Genomic DNA, 23,568 nt, shown 5'->3' on the forward strand with positions numbered 1-23,568 from the left:
CTCACACACATCCCACCCACATTCCCACACGCCGCGGTAGAAAGGGGGTCGAAAACATTCAACACAAACACAATGTTTTATTTCACGAAAAAACAAAACTTCATTAACTTAAATAATTAGGTTATGTAATCACAACTGTTAACATAGCACCAGACCTACATAACAACACTGATTCCTGATAGTCTCTATGACGGCAAGCTTGCTACAGTAAAGCCGATACGGAATTTAATGCGATTTGTCGGCACGCACAAACACAGTCATCTTCGTCATTGTGGGTCGATGGTTCTCAAGTTATGGACGGTGTTTTTATCCTGGGGTCTTTTTATGGGGGTTTGGGGTCAATGTGTGGTACAGGGGTCTCTCTGTGGTATGTGGGTATCTGTTGTGTAATATGAGTCTATGTGTGGTGTAGGGAACTCTATAATGCAGATGTCTCTGTTGAGTGGTATCTTTGTAGTGAAGGGGTACATTAAAGCTTTTAAGGATCCCTATGAGGAAATAGGGTCACTAGCGCAAGGATCACTAATGCAGGCGTCTTTAAGTAACTCGCGAAATAAAAGTAAAACAAACTTTCTATAGTAAAGGCTTTGGTCGATAATACATGTATTTTCTTATTGTTGGTGTATTTGAAAGCTAGTCAGTAAAACTAAAACGTTTTTTTTTTCTTTATATTACTTTATTGGCCAAAACACTTTTTTTTTTACCCTAGCCACCAACTTGACCCTTGACCCAGTTTGACCTGAGGATCCCAAGATGGCTGCCCGTGAAAACGAGGCTTTGCTAGAGTACATGGACCTGACAACCTCGTGTGGCAGCCCGCGGTTGGTCATGTGACCTAATCTATTTTTACCCGCACGCGTTTGGTCGTCTGCCATCACACGAAATGTTCCGGAAGTGACGTCACAGTGCTACATGGGGGAGGGGGAGGCAATTTTCATTAGTATTTCCTTTTGGAGGATGAATTACTAAAGGAAAGAGAAAAAAAAACTCCTTGGAATGCTGGCTGAAAATGTCCTTGATACACTCTAGATGTCAGCACATTTTGTATACTATCTTGTGTATCCCATATTATCCCAGATTTATAATGAAATATGGTGAGAAAGACGTGTGTCTATTTAATTCACATTGTATTTTAAAAATAAGGGAAGCTACAAAGACATGCAAGTTCAAAACTTAATTTATCGAGTTACTTCCCTTAGACCGTATCCAGCCGGTTTGCAAACAAGGGAAGTTATAAATTATAATAGTTCATGAATGTATTTTATGTGTTACTTCCCTTGATCGGGTACTCTTGATAAAAAGTTGATGTCGAATGAATATATTTTTTTAAAAAGCTATAAACTGTTAAATAAATTGTACACATACACTAAAATGAACAAAACATTACTTCCTATAAATATAATGATGCACAACTTAAACATTGAACGCTAATTGAATGTAAAGTATATGTGGGACACTTATACTAATAGTACTAGTTTTTCAAATAAACTTTTAAATGTATTAAAAAAATTCCATACATCTTATTATCTTAAAGTAGTTAAAGTTCATACAAAATTGCATTAAGATGCATTTAAAGCTAGAAAAAGATTGATGCAGTAGAGCTGGGGGAATCAAGTGCCATGAAAGCTTGTATAAAAAAACAGATTAAGAGATTAGTATCCATGCTTTTATTTTATAAATTATATTCATTATATCACAGGTAAACAGTATGAATAGCAGACATTAATTTTTGTAATGCTTCAATCTTAATCAATATAAATAAATTAATGTAATTAACAGTTTTACTTCCAAATTTTTATTTTTTTGATGCAACGATCTCTGGACTAAATTGAGAAAATATAATCATTAAATAAGTACATTTGAAAAAGTAATTATCACATTTGTATATGTGAAATGTAATCATTACATTTATACATAACAAAACACAGATACTTTATCTACCACATGCCCAAAAAATTTATTTGAACTTAAAAACGTCCACACATCTGCCACTCTTGTATAAAACATTCACAATATCAAAATGTGTATGTGTATAAAAGGATAATAAACATTTTGTTTCATATTTTCATTTTTGTGTTGTTCAAAAAGTAATTATGAAATATAATTACTAACAGCAAAATCACGAAATCCTCACAAAATAAGAAATTTTTTAATATTAAATTTCTGTCAAGAATATGTTTGATAATTCACAATACATACATCGTATTGCCAATGACTAACAGCCATCTTGTCTGCTTGTGACAACAAACTTGGCTGTATTTATTTCTTTAGCTTTTAGAACAATAGTAAAACAAACAGGAGGCCAATCAGATTTCAAGGATCCATTCACTGCAGTACAGTGTGTGTATAAATAAACAGGACTACATGTAGGAGACTTTCCTGTAGTTCAAAATATCATTAGACATGTCCAGTTGAAAACTGTTTTTAAGTTTCTGACCCAAGTCTAATATAATTGTAAAAAACTAACATTTCAGACTGAACTTGATGCTTAAGATATTAAAAAATTCCAACATTTCAGATTGAAGTTGACTTTATAAAATCCACATTTCAGATTGAAGTTGACTTTATAAAATCCACATTTCCTTACTGGTTCAACTCCATTTGTAAAACCTGGGTTGGGGGAATGTGCAGCTCAGCGTTCACCTGGTGACAAATTCAAGTTGCCATGACAACATATGTACACAAAAACTCTTTTGTTATCATAACATCACACCAAATTGTAATGTCTTAAATTGTAGGTAGCTGTTAATTATTTTACCACAGTGCATAATAAATAAATTTTGAAGAGCTAAATTTATAGCACAACCATTTTAACAAAGTTAAAATCAAACTTAGTTCTGTTAATTACATATACTTAAGCTGACAAGTTCAAAGAGTTAACTACTTTTGTGCTGACACGTTCAATGAGTTACCTACCCTAGATTTGACAAGTTCAATGAGTCACCTACCCTAGATTTGACAAGTTTAATGAGTCACCTACCCTAGATTTGACAAGTTTAATGAGTCACCTACCCTAGATTTGACAAGTTTAATGAGTTACCTACCCTAGATTTGACAAGTTTAATGAGTCATCAACCCTAGATTTGACAAGTTTAATGAGTGACCTACCTTTGAGTTGACATACTGGTGCATGAGTAGCCTAAGTTCAGAGTTTTGTTGCCTTAAACTCTCTGTGTCAGTCAGAAGAGCACTGCGCCCATTTAAAACTTCACTGCATCGACAAATAAAACAAGTTAAGTTATACTGTAGATATCGCAACAAAATTTAAGCATAAAAAGACATCATAAATAGAATCTATATAACTATTTTGTTTTTCATTTAAATGTTTAGTTGTTTAGACTTACTGTTGATAGTATGTTATAATAATAATAATTATTATAATTATAATAATATTCAAACATTTGTTAATTTTTGCTTCTTTAAACTTATCAAATGTTCAGAAATTTAAATCCTTATTTGTTTAATAATTTGCATTTATTATATAATAAGCTTAAAATAAATTGTACACACATGTAAAAATTCAAAACAAACTTAGACTATCATTGAATTTTAAACAAAGTAAAAAAAAAGTTTTCTTGACTGACTGATATTTTTCCAGCGCCTCAATCAAAGCATCCCATAATCTTTCCTTTTTCTGGGTGAGCAGAGAGGAGTACCTCGTCCAGTAGTCCGTGTCCTCCGAGTCATCCCTGTTCTTCAAGGCAGTGATGCGGAACTGCATCTTGCCTTTAGTGAATTTACTGAAAAAATATTTTTTTGGATAGCAAGTATTACAGTTTTAAAAACTTGAATTCAACTACATTTAAAATATACTATTATAACACACCAGGAGATCATAATTAGAAGTACAGTTATATACTGAGGTGGCAGGACAAAGTGCCTAACATGGACCTGTTGTGATGGACAAGCCCATGACAGTACTAATTAAAAGGAGGAAGTGGCACTGGGTGGGGAACACTCTGCAAAATACACACAAATGTGACAAGCCAGGAGATTGAGTAGGACCCCAGGGGGAGGCAAAGGAGATGGCATCAAAGACAGACCCGGAGGCGGAGTCTTCTTCAAGTCGTTCAAGAACTGAAGACAGCAGGGATGTCTTGGGAGATTGCAAAATTAATAGCCAGGGGCCGGACAAAATGGAAGGTTATTGTTGATGCCCCTATGCTCAACAATGTATAAAGACGACTAAGTCAAGTAAATCATTTTTATATTAGGAGTAAAAAATATTTCTAAATTGTGGAACCAACCAAGTATGAACATTCAGCTAGCGACTTTATTTGTAGACAAGAGAGATTAGGTTTAGAGTTCTTTACAGACTACATTAGATTACTTTACAGACTGCTTTAGATTACTTTACAGACTATTTTAGATTACTTTACAGACTACTTTAGATTACTTTACAGACTGCTTTAGATTACTTTACAGACTGCTTTAGATTACTTTACAGACTACTTTAGATTACTTTACAGACTACTTTAGATTACTTTACAGACTACTTTAGATTACTTTACAGACTACTTTAGATTACTTTACAGACTACTTTAGATTACTTTACAGACTACTTTAGATTACTTTACAGACTACTTTAGATTACTTTACAGACTACTTTAGATTACTTTACAGACTACTTTAGATTACTTTACAGACTACTTTAGATTACTTTACAGACTATTTTAGATTACTTTACAGACTACATTAGATTACTTTACAGACTACATTAGATTACTTTACAGACTATTTTAGATTACGCCACGTTTACACTTGCCACATGTATACCAAACACATCTAGAAAAAAATAACTTCCTGACGATAAAGTCAGTTCCATTAAAATAATTTTCAAAAACAGAAGAGTGAAAATTTACTTGGAGAGCTTCCTGACATCCTCTACAAAAGCCCGTAAAGCTTTCAAAACTTCGTTAGGGTGGATCAGCTCCACAAGTTCATTTGGGATGGTGGAGTGGGCAGAAATTTTGCTGGTCAGAAGTTTCACCTCCTCTTCCACGCTGTCACTCTAGACCAGATATTGTACAGTTACTTCTTCAGCAAATCAGGTTGTAAATATATGAAGAGTTTATTTTCTCAACGCGATAAGCGCCATTTTTGAAAAAAATGAGATAACGTGCCCGTATTGTAAAGCTACTCAGTTACTATTAGGAAAACTTAATTTTAATTTTAATCTTCACGGCGCAAAATTTTTATTTTTATTCTATTTTTGAAAAACAGTTTTAGCAATGGCTTTGTGCAGGAGAAAAGTGAGATTTTCTCAAAACCAAAATTTTGGATTTATTGCATTTTGAAAATAAACTCTTCATATTTTTTATCTTGAGTAAAATTTTATTATAAAACATATTTCTTTTATAAATCTTTTAGATTTTATTTTATAAATTTATTTCTTCAGGAAACATCAGATTTTATTTCAAACAACAAATTTTTAAAGTGGTAATATTTTTATTTTTTAATTTTTTAAATATTTGTAGCTGAAACTTAGTAAGAGGGACAAACACTGCATGAATAGTAAGAGAACAGTTTTTTCTTACCTCATGTACATCACCATCTGATTCACTTTTACTGATTTCAATGGATTCTTCACCCTAAAACAATACACATAAAAAAAAAAAATTAATACAGTAAATTTATTTTTGTGTTTGTTTTATGTTCAAACATGTTTTGTTTTTCTCGTTATAATTAATGAGATATTAAGTTGATGAGGAAACTACAGAACAATAAACTTACTTTCTCTTTGATGTTTATAAAGTAGGTTGTCAGCTTTTGAATATCCTCTTCTGTCTCAATTCCCAGAGCCTTCGACATGCAAATTAAATTTTAATAGCAATTTAAGCATGTTTTAACATGACTAATTAGTTTAATCTGACAGTTATCTTTCCTGTGTTATCATTGTTGAGTTGTTCCCTATCTTTTGGTATGAAAGATTGATTTAAAGATGTAACGTTTTACATTTATCCAATACACAAAATATACATGACTCTACAAACTTTAGAGTTGCCTTTACTTATAATAGAAAACAAAATAAACATATTGTAATGGCGGGGGAGGGGGGGGGGTTTCATCAATATTTTTTTTTAAATTAAAATAAAATACCAACTCTAATTATTAAAAAAAGTATTTCTTAGATTATCTGTGTTGAGGTTTAAGGAATGTTAATATTTTGTTCAAATTTGTGGTATAGTAACCAGCTCACACTAGAAACGCTAGAAAGTGTGATGTGGCGATATTTTATAAAAACTTACAGCAAAAATGTTATCCAGCTTTATAAGGGACTGCTCATCTTTCTCCAGTGGAAGTAGAAGTTTGTTTAATTTCTGCTCTACTAAGAAACCCTGCACAGAATATTTACTGCTGAATTGAATGCCTTCATTTATAGAAACTAAATATTTGCTTCATTTTAATGTCTAAAACTTTTTTTAAGCTTAAAATTAAAAAGTACTAATAAACACAAGGAATAAACATTGCCTCTTTTATTAAGGAAATAGTAAGTGCAATATTTTTACCCCTTCATCACACAAGAGTTCTAAAATCTGCTTGATTGTGTGGGCTGAGATTTTCTCATAGATAGCAGATGGTGGAATGTTGAACTCAACTGTTGATGGGTCTGACTGTCCAGAGTTGACTGCAAAGTCATAAGTCAAGTGGATAAAAGCTTCATCATCAACAGAGTTCAAAAATGAGTTTATGAGTTTAACATGAATTTTAATGAGTTTAACTTGAGTTTAAATACAACTTTGATTAAAATTTAATGTGAGTTTAACAAGAGTTTAAATGACCTGACACTTCCGACTCACTGACCTGACATGACGTCATGCATTATTTTAGTAGCTGTCAACTGCTCCGATGCTCTGGGGGCGAGTGGACCAACATTCTCTAGAAACTTCCTGGAATTTAAAAAGTTTCATTTGTCTATGCTACAGGAGAATGTGTTCTAAATGTAAATTAAACTCTAGCTGCATGACTGTTCCAATGAAACACCAGAGCACCACTTGTTGTACTCACAGATCTGGAATCTGCCACTCCAGACCCAACTGTTGCTCGTGTATGAGCCTGTCGGCATCCAGAACACTTTTGACCAGGTCCTTGCATTCCTCCTCGTTCATGCACCAAACATCGCTAAACTTTTTGGCATCAATTGCCAGAAAATGTCTGCGGAACAAAACCATTTGATAATCCATGTTAATTATTAATTCATTCAAAGATCAACTGATATCTTATCTTGCTGTGTGGGGCAGCATGGCCTAAGTGGTAGAGCACTAGGCTGCTAATCCAAAAGTCTCAAGTTCAAATCCAGGTTCAGGTCGGTGTAACAACCCTGAGTCCACCCAGCTCTGATAGGTGTCTAAATCATGTTAGGGAAAGTAAAGGCAGCTGGGCAAAGTGCTGACAACACCTTCCCTTCATATGCCGAGGTCAAGAAACGTGAACTCTATTTTATCTGCCCAATGGATAGCTAGAGATGATTCTTTACTTTACTTTATGTGTTGCTGGATAAAGTAGGCTGAGCATGGAGACCTAGGTTTTGCTTGTGTTGGTCATCTAGCCTGCCTGGTCAGCTGAGGGTAGCTGCCTTTACTGCCGACTATTAATGGCCCTTCATATTTTAAATAGACGATTTGGTCCAATAGTAGAGCACTTGACTGCTAACCCAAAAAACCTTGAGTTCGGATACCAAGCTTAATTCAAAGATTAACTGATTATCATATCTTGCTGTGTTGGGTGGCACGCCCTAAACGACATCCTGAGTTCACTCAGCTTTTATGGGTACCTGACTAAGTTAGAGAAATTAACGGTGGTTGGGCATAGTGCCGAGGTCACTGAAACTGGTGAACTCTACTTCACCTGATCGATTCGCTTCCCGATCTTTAAATAAATCTTATGAGTAAACATTGATACCCACACCTAAAGGCTGCAACAATCAATCCCAACAAACCAGAAGTTTTTAAACAATTTAAAAGAAATTTTGCCAGCTGGCACCCACTTAGATTTTTTCTGTAGTTCAGTGAACTGTGTAGTGATCCTCTTATAATCATCAGTCAGCTGAACGTTGTCGTCCTTGTACAGCTTCTCCTGCTTCTCTAGCTTCTGTTTTAAGGCATTCAAGATGTCTTGGAGCCTAGAGTACAAAAATCTAGTTTTAAGGCATTCAGGATGTCTTGGAGCCTAAAGTAAAAACATGAATCTAGACTTAAGGCATTCAGGATGTCTTGAAGCCTAAAGTAAAAACATGAATCTAGACTTAAGGCATTCAGGATGTCTTGGAGCCTAGAGTACAAAAATTTTCTAAATTTAAGGCATTCAGGATGTCTTGGAGCCTAAAGTAGAAAAATGACCTACACTATTTAAAAATACTGCAGTACAAATTAAAATCAGAAATTAAATTACAAAAAACAACTTTTATCGCTGAATGTTAGCCCAACAAAGTTGTGTACCTGGTAATCTTCCTCTTTTGTTGTGACTTCGTGATTGTGTTCTCATCGTCTCGTTTCTTCAACACCTGGAAGTTGTACTCCAACTTCTCCTGGTTCAACTGGCAGGTGGCGCGCATTTGTTGCAGCTGTTGTTCCAGGATCTGGGGGTCAATGCTTTAGTGGTCAAACATTGGGACATTTTATAGCAATTTTACAGCAATTTTTTCATGTCAATATTTTACATTGAGCCATATTTTGACTATTTGTACCTACCTGAACATTTGTCTCCAGTCGTATTTTGACCAAGTTAGTCTTATTTTGACCAAGTTGTACCCACCTGTACATCTGTCTCCAGTCTTATTTTGACCATATTGTACTCCTCTGCGTCCTGTACCCTCATCTGCTGCAGCTGATTCTCCAGATCCTCCACACGTTTGGCCCTCAGCTCCAGGTACTCTTCCTCCTTCTGTTGGCGCAGTGCCATCTTTTCTTCCCATCTCTTTTTCTGCTGTTCCAAAAGCTCATTTCTCTCCATAACAAAAGCTCTCTAAAATAAACAGGGAGTGATCTCCCCTAAACTTTCTCGAATATTCTTATATAAAAAAACAGGGGATGGGAACTCGGGCTATAGACATGATTTTTATTCCATTTTAAATACTTAGTTTTAAAAATAGAATAAAATCTCGTAGACAAAAGAATTGCACACCAAGTGAACGCCAAATAAAAAAAAGTGCATAATAGTGCGCAATATTATTAGTACTTTAAAAATTTACATTAGTTTTTTGAGAAATCGGAAGTAGCGTAAATTACTACTTCCGGTCAACGGAAATTACTCAAAATTTAACAGAAGGTAGAGAATTAGATCGTATACTTACATGTGAAATTTCATTTATCTATCTGAAATAGTACTCAAGTTATAGGCTTTTGAAAAATTCAAAGTAGAAAAAGTACCACTTCCGGTTATCGGAAATCGCTCAAAAGTTGATACGGATCTACGATTTTGATAAAATACTTATATATGAAATTTCATCAACCTAGCTGTAACGGTACTCAAGTAATCGTGTTTACACACACACACACAGACACACATACAGACACACAGACATACGGACAGAATTGCAAAGCCAAGTTTTTCAGACTGGATTACGCATAAAACCTCTTAATTTTGATAAATCTGGATTGATAATTTTTGCCCGATTAAAATAAGTCCTCTATACTTCGGATGTGATGAAGGACTGAGGTGTAATACGGTGAAAATTGTTAAAATTTCAAGTGATTTTTGTGTACGATTACAATACTTTCTCTATACTTCATATATACGAGAAAGTAAAAATTGGGATTTTATGCGGGAATAAAAGTATAGAGCTTAAAAACAAAGCTGGTGTAAAAAAAAAATATTTTGAAATCATGCCGGCAGGTGGCGCTGCACAATTTTTAAAAAAACAAGCCAGCAGGTGGCACTTCATAATTTAAAAAAAACATGCCAGCAGGGGGCGCTGCACAATTTTTAAAAAAAACATGCCAGCAGGGGGCGCTGCACATAAAAAACATGCCAGCAGGGGGCGCTGCACATAAAAAACATGCCAGCAGGGGGCGCTGCACATAAAAAACATGCCAGCAGGGGGCGCTGCACATAAAAAAACATGCCAGCAGGTGGCGCTGCACATAAAAAAACATGCCAGCAGGGGGCGCTGCACATAAAAAAACATGCCAGCAGGGAGCGCTGCACATAAAAAAACATGCCAGCAGGGGGCGCTGCACATAAAAAAACATGCCAGCAGGGGGCGCTGCACATAAAAAAACATGCCAGCAGGGGGCGCTGCTTACCTCTATCTCCTCTAACTCCTCCCTCTGTGCAGACACCAGGTGGTTGACTTGTTCGTTCATTCTCTCAATGATCAGGTCAATCCCTTCTGCCATTTGCTTCAGATCTTTCACGTACATGTCGTCTTTGGTCTTCAAAACCTAGCCATTAATAGTTTTATCTAAGCTTTCACATACACATTATCTTATAATTTACGTACGTATTATCTTTAGTCTTCAAAACCTGAGCAATAATAATTTATCTAAATTAAGGTGTTCGAACATCATTTTTTTTACTGTGCTTAAATATTAGTTTTCTTTAAAGGTATTTAAACATCAATTTTTAAACGGTCCTTAAAAGAAAGAAGGTTTTAACTTAATTTGACCTTGTGAGAGGAGTGGAGTTGAGAAATTTAAGAGAGAATTAATTTTCTATTTCTTAGAAAGGATGAAAAACATTATTTTTCATGAAAATAATGTTTAGTTAATGTGAAAACCCCTTTTGCATGAAGTCAATGATGACCCATGTCTAGCGTGCCACTACCTGCTGCAGCTCTGTGATGATTTTGTTCTTCTCGTCATTCATAGAGTCACATGACCTCTTCTGTTGCAGCAGCATCTAGGTCAGGAGATGAAAGAAAACAGAATTAGGTCACACAAGGGTTAAAAGATTTAAATACCTTATGAAAACCTTAAGTTCCAACTTAGAGTACACAAATATCAGATAAGAAAATAATACCCCTTAACCCTATAATGTCTGAATATAAAGCCCTATCTACAGTTTCAAAATGTGATATCCTCTGACCGGGAACAAAATGGTTAAAGATGTTTCAAAAAAAACAAATTTACCTCGTGGAGATCTTGGGGCACCTCTTTCTGCATGGCTGCACTCCATTTTTTTGTAATCTAAGAAAAGCAAAACAGAATATATTTCTTTGTGACATACACATTTTTTTTAAATCTAAGAATAGAAAAATAAAATATGTTTCTCTGAGACAAACACAGTTTTTGTTACCTAAAAATAGACAAATAAATATGTTTTTCTGTGACGTACACAGTTTTTTGCTATCTAGAAATAGAAAAATAAAATAAGTTTGTCTGTGACACATTTTTACTCTAAACAAGTTTGGGCCACAAACCTCTTCAAATCTTTCTGCTGCTGCTTTCACTTCATTATCCAACTTCTCCTTCCTAGAAAGTAAGAAAGTAAAAACAAATTATTTTTTTGTCATAAACTTTACATATGTCTTGAAAACAAACCTTACTTGTATAAATGACCCCAAAAAAACTGTGTAATTTAGGCACGTGAAATGCTATAAAAATCTGTATTATAGATTTATACATTTTTACGCCTACAAAATACTCTAAAAAATCTGTATTATAACTTTTTGTATTAATTTTAAGTTTTTAGATGTTTATACACAACTGTTATGACTGCTCACAATAAATATCCAGCTATGAGAGTTAGCCACAACATAAATTCAACAGTTCCCAGTGAACAAACTGGCCTCAGTACCTAGCCACAACATAAATTCAACAGTTCCCAGTGAACAAACTGGCCACAGTACCTAGCCACAACATAAATTCAACAGTTCCCAGTGAACAAACTGGCCACAGTACCTAGCCACAACATAAATTTAACAGTTCCCAGTGAACAAACTGGCCACAGTACCTAGCCACAACATAAATTCAACAGTTCCCAGTGAACAAACTGGCCACAGTACCTAGCCACAACATAAATTCAACAGTTCCCAGTGAACAAACTGGCCTCAGTACCTAGCCACAACATAAATTCAACAGTTCCCAGTGAACAAACTGGCCTCAGTACCTAGCCACAACATAAATTCAACAGTTCCCAGTGAACAAACTGGCCTCAGTACCTAGCCACAACATAAATTCAACAGTTCCCAGTGAACAAACTGGCCTCAGTACCTAGCCACAACATAAATTCAACAGTTCCTAGTGAACAAACTGGCCCCAGTACCTAGCCACAACATAAATTCAACAGTTCCTAGTGAACAAACTGGCCACAGTACCTAGCCACAACATAAATTTAACAGTTCCTAGTGAACAAACTGGCCACAGTACCTGATGCGTTTGGCCTCGTCATCAGCTGTTCTTCTCACGGCCTCCCTGGCATCTCCAGCTATCCTGACATTAGAAACCAGCTCAAAACCATCTTGACGTAACTTAGTTAACCGCTGACGGCTGTCTTCTATCTGCTTGCGGCTTTTACTGACCTCGACCTTGGTCACTTTTTCTTCATCAGGTTCACCAAGAAGAGCTCTTTATTGTTTTGATTTTTAAAAAATTTTAGTTTATACAAAGGATAAGAGAGGGGTAGTGTATGGGCAGATGAGGCTCAATAGCTGGGTCAGCAACTCATCTGAAAACTGAAATCTAACAAGAGTGGAACCCCCAAGTCTAGTTTCCTGTCTGTAGCTCTTGAGACACAGCTGATGCCAAGGTAAGGCCTCTCCCTTGGTGCATCAGCTGTGCGGAGAGAGGGGGGAGGGGCTGATGTATGGGCAACATCTGTCTCTTCTTAACTTGCTGCCCAGGCTTTGCACCTTGATCTCCAACACACAATTATCCTATCATCATTTTGATGTATGGAAATTAATCAGTGTAAGATATGTTGCGTAGCTTATGATTTATATGTATATGAACGTAAAATAATGAAAACAAGGTTTCTTTTTTAAAATTGATACGCCATGTGTGTGTTGGGGTGTGGGGGAGACAGTAACATTGTGTCATCATTTTGATGCAGTGACTTTCACATGTTTAGTGGCAACATTTAAAGGAAGGAAGAGGGTGAGGATGCTTCTGTGACATTTAGGAAAGACACATACAGAAACAATTGCTGTGTACATAGCTAGAGTTCTGCTGTAACGTCAATAGTTGAGTAAAATTGTAATTAAGATTGACAGGGTAATGTTAAATGCTGTTGTGAAGTGTAGTGTACCATGTACTAGCATACATATAAAAGCAAATATATATCTAGTATCAAGTATATTAAATCACATGATAAGTGTACAATATAAATGAATTTTAAATAAATATTAAATGACATGAATAAATGACGATGAAAACAGTTATCGATAATTGGGCATCGTGATTTTGACGAAGTTAATCTTACTTTCTTGCTGCTTCAGCCCGTTTAGCTATTCGTATACGACGAGCAGCTATACGCTCTTCCATATCATTAGAATTTACAGAAGGACCTGTGTTGTCCTCTTCTGAAGTAGAGGAAGCCATCTCGAAAAAGTAACTCAGGTCAGATTCACCAGCAAGATGATTTATATTGTTGCTATGTAGAAACGGAGTCACGTGACCAAAAATGTCGTAAAACTCTAAATACTTCTCTATAAGACTTGTTAATATTCAAATCATTACTTTATCGCTTGTTTTACATCTTATTGGTGTTGTTTTACATTTTTATTTCATTTTGCACAAAATAAAATAAATAACATTACAACTAACTTTTTACGACATAGTGGTCTATTTCCGCTGAGCCTTCTTCCTTTCTAAAACTTCATCATGGCGGTACGTACCAAAAACTATATTAGATCCAATGAAATCTCAAAACATCGCCCTTAATATTGGACAATATCATTAGCAGCATACTTTTTAAATACATTTAATACTTGCTTTGTTAATAAATTAATCTAATATGACTTCTGTTACGGTGAATACGAAACATTTTTATGGATATTTCCTAATCATAGTCCTTGTTTTCGTTTCCACTACATAACCTGCTTTTTAAATAAAAATTGCCTAACCTCAAGCTCTACAAAGAATACTATCTTTTTTACGTTTAGGACAAAGAAAAAGGCAAGGTAAATGTCATGAGAGAGTTGCGTATTCGCAAACTTTGCCTTAATATTTGTGTGGGTGAATCTGGTGACAGATTAACAAGAGCATCCAAAGTACTTGAACAGTTGACTGGTCAGACACCAGTTTTTTCAAAAGGTAATGGTAGCTAATTTAGATATCTTAATAGTACTCTTTCTAGTTTTATCTGCTTTTTAAAATCTCATTTGATTTGAATTACTTATTATTAAAGTAACTCTTGAAATGTTGGGAGTGGTTCTAGATCTAGTAATTGCACAAAATCAAACTTGTTCAAAATTCACTGTTTGATAATAGTGCCTGAAGTCACAGCATGGTGTGCTTTGCTATGTCTATGGACGCTGTATCTGTAGCCTTTCTAATTTCAAGTTAAGCTGTTCAAAATGTTCTGACCTGCCTTGACTTTGATGTTAAGTACAAATTTATGTGTGGTTTCTTTTATTTCAGCTCGTTACACTGTGAGGTCTTTTGGTATCAGACGTAATGAAAAGATCGCTGTTCACTGCACAGTTCGTGGTGCAAAGGCTGAGGAAATCCTGGAAAAGGGCTTGAAGGTTTGTTTTAGCTTGTGTATACTTGCAGATTTTTTTTTTTTTTTAAATATCTTGTCCTGTAAGGGTGGAGACACAGGGGTGCCACTTTTCTGTATTGACCAATTTTTCCCTAGATTAGTAAACTTAGTCTTGTGTAGTTTCAGTGTTATCTGGTTATCAATCTGATAATTTTGGCAGTTTAGACGAGCATATGTGGGTTGTAATGTTTACTACAATTTTGTACATTTGATTTGCGCTTGAGGGATGTCCTGGAAATGTCTTAGTATAAGGTGGAATAGTTAGCCTACAGCACGCGATTTAAGATCAGGACATATTTTGTGTTGTCTTTTCAAGATGCTTTCGAGTGCGCATTGTTTTATCAAAGGTGTTGCTCTGCACCACCAAAGAACTCTATACTGATCATGATATACATCCATTCTTATGAAATCATAAGCCTACTGGTTTTATTTATTCTAAGTTTTTAGAGTTCTAACGTTATTTAGGTTGCAGGTTTATAATTAGAGCTATTGAGTTACAGGATTTACTAGAAATATCAGTGGCACTCCTGATTCAATTGGTGGTAAACAAATCTGCACGCTGGCACGGGCTTACAACTTTTGTTGCTAGCCTGACTAATCTGATGTGCTATATGAATTTCCTGTTAGCAACTCAGACTGACTAAAATAGTCATTATTGTTACTAAATGCAGGGCACATGCTATATGACTGTTTATGAAATTGAATATTATGAATGCATTTGTTTTTGTTTGTTTTTTACCTTACCTTACACAATTGTTTAATGTTGTTTTTTTTTACCTAGGTGCGTGAGTACGAGTTGAGGAAAAATAACTTCTCTGCAACTGGCAACTTTGGCTTCGGTATTCAGGAACACATTGACTTGGGTATCAAGTACGACCCTGGAATTGGTATCTATGGTATGGACTTCTACATTGTTCTTGGGCGCCCAGGTTTGTATATTGGTTGTTTGTTTTTTAAATAATGTGAGTCTAATTGCTTGTGGGCTGGTCTGACTTTGTTCTTGTTTACTTTACAGGTTTCAACATCAGTCAGCGCAGACGTAGAAAGAGTGCTATTGGTGCCAAACACAGAATTAGCAAAGATGAGTGCATGAAGTGGTTTCAACAAAAGGTGTGAAGTTATATATTTTTTATCAAAGAAACTTGTTTTAACCATTCACAGATTCAATTTCAACAAGTTTCTTTTCATTATTTTTTTTTTTTTTAGACATGATGAATATTTTGTGACAGCGTTCACTTGTTAAATAAGTGGACGCTTTCACAATTCATACAGACAGGGTTTACACTAATAACCTGCTGTGTGCTCACATTTACCTTTCCGCCATGTTTTGTTTGGAGGGTGTTCTGGTAATTTTAATTGCAGACAAGTTTCAGGGCTATAAGAATAAATGTCAATGGTTACTCAAGCTACTGTCTGCTGACAAAATGTCTGCTCTTATTTTCTTTTCAAGTAGCCTATCATTTCCAAAACACTAAAAAAAACATTTACCTGATCTAAGCCTAGGCTACTCAACTAGAGCAGACCATAAATTACTTTATTTTCCTTTTTGAATAATTAACTAGTTGGACTGCTGTTTTAGTAATAGTTAAATTGGAAATATATTGCACTTAGATCATGAACAGATTACACAAGTTTAATGTTAGAAACAAGATCGTTTTATCATTAATCTTATAATAATTTAAACTTGGGATGTAACCTTAGAATAGTTATGTTCTGTCCCTTAGGCCAGAGAAAGGTGTTCAATAACTTTCATTATAATGAGAGTACTAATGTCGCATGATTTTAAAAATTAGTTAAAACATCTGTATCAGGTCAGGATTTTTATTTTCTTCAAGTTGTAAGAACACTACACAATTGTGCTCCTTACATTGGGAATTCATGTTGTTGTTCAGTGAGAGTGAACATGTCATTTTTTGTTAATCAACAGCATGTACATTTTTATTTATAGTATTTTCTTTTTGAATCATTAACCTTTTGTTTTTTAACTATTGCAGTATGATGGTATCATTCTACCTGGCAAATAAAGATGAGGCTGAAGTTGGTTAGGTCGTTGCAAATAAATTATCTAATAAGACCTACTGATTTTTGTGTTGTTTAATTTTTGTACTGTGTGGTGTTGCAGTGTATTTTTGTGTCCATGCTAAAATACTGTGGGGCTGGGTTTAGTGGAATTTGCTAATTTCTTGACCATTTTTATATTCTATGCTATGCCTATATGGAAAGACAACACTGTATACTCTAGTTCAAATAAGTAGGATTACGGCCCTTGGTAAATCTATTTTACTTTTACCTGTGTCTCTGGTCAGCACAATTGCTTTTGTACCAACATGCTGAGACTATCCGTTAGTGTCACTGGATCGTCTCAAACAGTGCATTTTTAATGCTTTGTCAAATTGTTTGCCTTGTGTGATAAGTTGGTTTCTACTTGATTTACTTAATCTCTGTCTTAAGTTCTGAATTTTGGCCGGCGTAATTCTTAAACAGTGGACACTCTGCCCCCTTCCTTACCGCAGCTAATGATTCTCAGGCTAGGCACAATTAAACATGTATGTGGCTATTAATAGCCCTTATTACCACCAACTCTGCCAGTTAATATTTATTGCCTTCGATCACGCTATTGTTATGTTCCACGTGACTGGCTTCTCATTACAGCCTTAGTGTGGCAATACTTTTTCTGAGCCCGTGGGTGGGGGGTTGATGGCACAGGTCACTGTTGTAACTTAAAAACTAGCAAGAACGGATGCCAATCCCGTGGTGTTGGCTATGTGGTGGTTCAACTTGCGTGGCCCAACTAGTCATCTAGTGTCTTTAACTTTACTGATCCAAGTTCTTTCTTAGTTGCGTCCTGGACAGCAGAAGACAGAACTTCTAAGGTGCATGGCGACTTGTTTCTGTAAAAAAAACATGTCATTGTGTAGCCTACGCGACAACCAAGAATTTCATCAATACTTAATGTGTATACTAAGTGAGCTGTCAAGCATCATCTAGAATTCGATCCCTGTATACACGCCATGCAGTGCTAATGAATATTTATCAGTGATTACGACTTCATTACAAGTCCCACACAATCAAATAAGTTGTACACTAACTCGCTCCGTTGCCCAACTTGCGAAGTCAGCCAAGTGTAAAGGGACGCAACTCCCGTTTGATCGAATGTTGCTAATGACAACAATAACCCGCGGCCTGCTATTGTTCGAATGTGTGGACTGGAATGCGTGCAGTTGACTTCCAATCAGCCGATAGGGCTGAACACCTGGTCTATGTGATCGATGTCTGATCAGTTGATCAAATCGTGCTCAGGTTGAAGTTGTTTACCTAAAGACATGGCGGATACGGATCAGGAACAATCTGTAAGTTGTTTGTTTTTATAGGGAACAATCTACGTTTTTTTCATTGGGAACAATCTGTAAGTAGTGTTTGTGTTTCTATGGAACAGTCATATTTTCCTTTTTGTCTTACGGTTTGTTCGATGTTGTTGAGAATAATGGCTAACTGTGGTGAATTGGGATAGCAAGTGGTGATACGGGCCAGTTAGTGGTGACATGGGATAAGCCTAGTAAAGTTAGTGGTGACTTGGGTTAGCTAGTGGTGACATCAAATACACAGGTCGTGAAAAACCCAGGGTGACATCGATATAGACATAACATGAGGCATTAGGATAGTTTGTGGTGACATGGGTTAATTAAAAATCACAAAAAAATTTTTTTTAAAGATATTACAATTTCCTTCTAACTACTCATTCGTGGCAATAAGTTCTATGCATTTGCTTTGCCATTAGTAGGTAATGAGTTTTTAACACTCTACAGTAGGCCCTATATCTAAAAAGTGATAAAAGTCTTAAATATTAAATTTGCTCCAATTAATACATTTTTGTGATGTCTAAGGTTATTAAAATATAATAAAAATATGTATTTCATCAGTAGAAAAAAAATATGGTTTTTACTATTAGTCCCTTTCTCCCTTAAACACATGTAACATGTTTACCCCCTTCGACCTTAGCATTATAAAACAACTTAGATCAACACCCCATATAATAAATAAAGCGGGTGTGATCTCCCCTAAACTTTCTCGAACATACTTATAAATTTAGACACTACGGGTCATGTGAACTGGGGATATAGACATGATTTTTAATCAGTTTTTAATTACTTAAACTTTTTTGAGAAATCGGAAATAGCGTAAAGTACTACTTCCGGTCACCGGAAATTACTCAAAATTTGAAAGAAGACAGAAAATAATATCTTTTTTTTATTTGTGTGATTTTTGTCCATTTATCTGAAACAATACTCAAGTTATAGGCTTTTGAGAAACCAAAAGTAGAATACGCTCCGCTGAAAATTTAGTTTAATACAGAACTACAAATTTGATATAATTCGTATATATGAAATGTCATCAACCTAGCTGAAACGGCACTCAAGTTACAGTTTTCACAGACAGGTACACGCAGACATAAGGACAAAATTGCAAACCTATGTTTTTCCGACCTAGGGAGGTGTAAAATCTCGATTTCGATTTTTTGCACGATTGCAATACTTCCTCAACTATACTTTGTATACGAGAAAGTAAAAATGTTAAAACCCATCTCTAATTCCACCGCACACACAAACCATTTTTGTAATACAAAACGTGATTTTTTTTTTTAAATCGACGATTCACATTAATCGTAGTTACGTAAACAGTTGGTTTTGTTTTTTTAATTAGTCAGCCCGTTGTTTCAACTTGTTCCCATTCAGCTTAAAGCGTAACAAAAAATGTGTATCAAGATACTCAAAGGCTGTGTAAATAACATTATTCTACACTATCACACCACACGACAGAGACGTAGCGAGGGGGGGGGGGGGGGGGGGGGGCTAGCGATGCGGACCGCACCGGGTGACACCATTTAGGGGGGGGGGGTGACACCAAGCCAAAAAATAGCAAAATATATAGAGAAAAATGATAATTCCACTTAATTAAGTGATTAATTCGAGTGTTAAATAGTCTTTTAAGAGGTGCAAATCGAAAGTTTGAGGTGGGGTGCATATTGAAAGTTTAAAGGGGGGGGGGGGGTGCAAATCGAAAATTGAAAGTTTGTCCTCATGAAGGGTCGCCTTTCGGGGTGACACCATTAAGTGCTGCACCGGGTGACACCAGACCTCGCTACGCCACTGCCACACGATATAAGAAAAAGAACCCCCTCCCCTCCTGCTATAATTAGGCCTAGATCTATATACTATATGCACGATCATTGAACATCAATAGTAACAAGGGAGACAATATTGTTGGAGAAACAAAAACAAATTGGCAAAAACTTTTAGGCCCTGCTGGTCGATTTTAGCTAATTGTAACTGATTGGATGTGATCTCTGTTATCGGTATTGATCCGGGAATGAAGATCGATCAGCCGGCGAGTGATCGAAGCCATTGGTCCAAACTGATCTTATGGCACTCAATAAAATATACAGGGGAGGTAATTTTAAATGGGTATATCGCGAGAGAAGAAAATATTACAAGCTACGCAAGAATCGTAAAGCCACGTTACAGTAGTACATTAAAACTGCTTTTTTAAAATGAATCCGTGTCTTTCAATTTTAAGCAGAATTCGCATGAAGCCAATAATTAGTGTGCATATTAAAGACGAGAAAAATGGCCCGTTGAGGAAGGATACACCGGGCGCTAGGCTGATAGTGCTGTCTCTTTTCTCTAAACTAAAACCACCCCCCACCCCCCACCCCCACACCCCCCCACCCACCCCCCACCCCCACACACACCACCCCCCACCCCCACACACACCACCCCCCACCCACCCACACACCCCCCCCACACCCCCCCCCCTAAAAAACATGTCTACCGTCCCATTCAACGAAATATAATTATTTACTTTTTCCAGTGTCCGCCCCCTCCCCGAAAATTCTACCCCCGCCCCCGAAAATTTCAAGTACCCTCACCCCTCTCCGTGGAGGAAAAAGTCTGAAAGAAACACTGGTGTCGCGCATAGCCACTACGCGAAGAATTGCATTAAAGAAATTGCAAGAAAACCACTTTTTAGATTAGACACATTAATTAGGCGGTAATTTTATTATAGAGTATCGATGAGGAAATTTCTTTTGAGTTGGGGAGAGGGGGGGGCTCAGACGTTCTTACGCGGGGGTGGGGCTTCGCCCCTACCCGAAGAATTGTATGAAAGAAACTTCACGCAAACCACTTAGATTAGACCAAATTAGACCAAATCAATGACGTCATATCAATGTGTGCACTATCCGGCTTGAGATTATTTTCTACTCTGTGCGCTAAATGTGTCGACGTCATACTTCGTTTTTCGAATTACTATGCATGTTTTTATTTTCCTTGTGTTTTCTCTAGAGCGTTCTTGTCAGACAGATAGATAGATAGATAGATAGACAGACAGCGAAACTATTAGTATTAACTAGATAAATGGCCCGTTGAGGAAGGGTACAACGGGCGCTAGGCTGATAGTGCTGTCTCTTTTCTCTAAACTAAAACCAACCCACCCCCCACACACCACCCCCACCCCACCCCCACACACCACCCCCACCCCCCACCACACACCACCCCCACCCCAACCCCTCACCCCCACACACCACCCCCTCCACACACCGCCCCCCCACCCCCCACCCCCCCCCCAAAAAACATGTCTACCGTCCCATTCAACGAAATATAATTATATACTTTTTCCAGTGTCCGCCCCCTCCCAGAATATTCTACCCCCGCCCCCGAAAATTTCAAGTACCCCCACCCCTCTCCGGGGAGGAAAAAGTCTGAAAGAAACACTGAAACCAACCCACCCCCCCCCACACACCACCCCCCACCCCCCCACACACCACCCCCCCACCCCTCCACCCCTCCCCCCCCCCCCCCCCAACCCCCAAAAAAAAAACATGTCTACCTTCCCATTGCAAGAAAACCACTTTTTAGATTAGACACATTAATTAGGCTGTAATTTTATTATAGAGTAGCGATGAGGAAATTTCGTTTTGAGTTGGGGAGGGGGGGGGGGGGGGGGCTCAGACGTTCTTACGCGGGGGGTGGGGCTTCGCCCCTACCCGAAGAATTGTATGCAAGAAACTCTTCACGCAAACCATTTAGATTAGACAACATTTCCTTTTTTTCAATGTTTACGCGATAATCAATGACGTCATATGACTGTGTGCACTCTCTGGTTTGAGATTATGTTCTACTCTACGCTAAATGTGTCGACGTCATATTTCGTTTTTTCGAATTACTGTGCATGTTTTTATTTTGCTTGTGTTTTCTCTAGAGCGTTCTTGTCAGACAGAGCGTTCTTGACAGACAGCGAAACTATTATTATAGACGAGAAAAATGGCCCGTTGAGGAAGGGTACAACGGGCGCTAGGCTGATAGTGCTGTCTCTTTTCTCTAAAACTAAAACCAACCCACCCCTCACACACAACCCCCCACCCCCACCACCCCCCACCCCCCCACCCCCCCATCCCCCCCCCCCCCACACACACCCCCACCCCACCCCCCCCCCCCCAAAAAAACATGTCTACCGTCCCATTCAACGAAATATAATTATATACTTTTTTCCAGTGTCCGCCCCCTCCCAGAAAATTTTACCCCCGCCCCCGAAAATTTCAATTACCCCCACCCCTCTCCGGGGAGGAAAAAGTCTGAAAGAAACACTGGTGTCGCGCTTAGCCACTACCCATTAAAGAAATTGCAAGAAAACCACTTTTTAGATTAGACACATTAATTAGGCGGTAATTTTATTATAGAGTATCGATGAAGAAATTTCTTTTGAGTTAGGGAGGGGGGGGGGGCTCAGACGTTCTTACCGCTGGGGTGGGGCTTCGCCCCTACCCGAAGAATTGTATGAAAGAAACTCTTCACGCAAACCACTTAGATAAGACAAACTTTCCTTTTTATTCAATGTTTACTCTCCGGTTTGAGATTATTTTCTACTCTGTGCTAAATGTGTCGACGTCATACTTCGTCTTTCGTTTCACTGTGAGAGTTTTTAAATTGCTTGTGTTTTCTCTAGAGCGTTCTTGTCAGACAGAGCGTTCTTGTCAGATAGACAGACAGCGAAACTATTAGTATTAATAACGAGAAAAATGGCCCGTTGAGGAAGGGTACAACGGGCGCTAGGCTGATAGTGCTGTCTCTTTTCTCTAAAACTAAAACCAACCCACCCCCCCACACACCACCCCCACCCCACCCCCCACCCCCCACACACCAACCCCACCCCCACCCCCCACCACACACCACCCCCACCCCTCACCCCCACACACCACCCCCTCCACACACTGCCCCCACCCCCCACCCCCCCCAAAAAAAAACATGTCTACCGTCCCATTCAACGAAATAATAATTATATACTTTTTCCAGTGTCCGCCCCCTCCCAGAAAATTCTACCCCCGCCCCCGAAAATTTCAAGTACCCCCACCCCTCTCCGGGGAGGAAAAAGTCTGAAAGAAAACACTGAAACCAACCCACCCCCCCACACACCACCCCCCACCCCCACACACCACCCCCCCCCACACACACACACACCCCACCCCTCCACCCACCCCCCCCCCCCCCCAAAAAAAAAACATGTCTACCGTCCCATTGCAAGAAAACCACTTTTTAGATTAGACACATTAATTAGGCGGTAATTTTATTATAGAGTATCGATGAGGAAATTTCTTTTGAGTTGGGGAGGGGGGGGGGGGGGCTCAGACGTTCTTACGCGGGGGGTGGGGCTTCGCCCCTACCCGAAGAATTGTATGCAAGAAACTCTTCACGCAAACCATTTAGATTAGACAACATTTCCTTTTTTTCAATGTTTACTTACGCGAGAATCAATGACGTCATTACATTACTGTGTGCACTCTCTGGTTTGAGATTATGTTCTACTCTACGCTAAATGTGTCGACGTCATATTTCGTTTTTCGAATTACTGTGCATGTTTTTAAATTGCTTG

The 23,568-nt window shown here is 37.5% G+C and overlaps 2 protein-coding genes across 2 annotated transcripts; one reads left to right on the top strand and one right to left on the bottom strand.

The window, feature by feature from the left end:
• Positions 1 to 1,815: 1,815 nt before the first annotated feature.
• On the bottom strand, positions 1,816 to 13,542 carry LOC131933176 (dynein regulatory complex protein 1). Its single transcript, XM_059289968.1, has 19 exons — positions 13,360 to 13,542; positions 12,309 to 12,506; positions 11,360 to 11,411; positions 11,070 to 11,126; positions 10,765 to 10,839; positions 10,245 to 10,382; positions 8,755 to 8,964; positions 8,439 to 8,578; positions 7,988 to 8,122; positions 7,009 to 7,155; positions 6,805 to 6,890; positions 6,510 to 6,628; positions 6,249 to 6,338; positions 5,734 to 5,802; positions 5,538 to 5,591; positions 4,863 to 5,011; positions 3,585 to 3,740; positions 3,109 to 3,211; positions 1,816 to 2,643 (listed from the first exon to the last, which is right to left on the bottom strand). The coding sequence occupies exons 1-19, from the start codon at positions 13,476 to 13,478 to the stop codon at positions 2,584 to 2,586; spliced, it is 2,157 nt and encodes a 718-aa protein (XP_059145951.1). The 5' UTR covers positions 13,479 to 13,542; the 3' UTR covers positions 1,816 to 2,583.
• A 107-nt stretch (positions 13,543 to 13,649) lies between these two features.
• Positions 13,650 to 16,725, top strand: LOC131933177 (large ribosomal subunit protein uL5). Its single transcript, XM_059289969.1, has 6 exons — positions 13,650 to 13,766; positions 14,042 to 14,192; positions 14,520 to 14,626; positions 15,425 to 15,572; positions 15,659 to 15,753; positions 16,638 to 16,725. Exons 1-6 carry the CDS (start codon positions 13,761 to 13,763, stop codon positions 16,665 to 16,667), a joined length of 537 nt encoding a protein of 178 aa, XP_059145952.1. The 5' UTR covers positions 13,650 to 13,760; the 3' UTR covers positions 16,668 to 16,725.
• Positions 16,726 to 23,568: the final 6,843 nt, after the last annotated feature.

This window comes from Physella acuta, unplaced genomic scaffold (genome assembly GCF_028476545.2).
Source record: "Physella acuta isolate Inbredline_101_S28 unplaced genomic scaffold, ASM2847654v3 ptg002387l, whole genome shotgun sequence".
Classification (NCBI taxonomy): Eukaryota; Metazoa; Mollusca; class Gastropoda; family Physidae; genus Physella; species Physella acuta.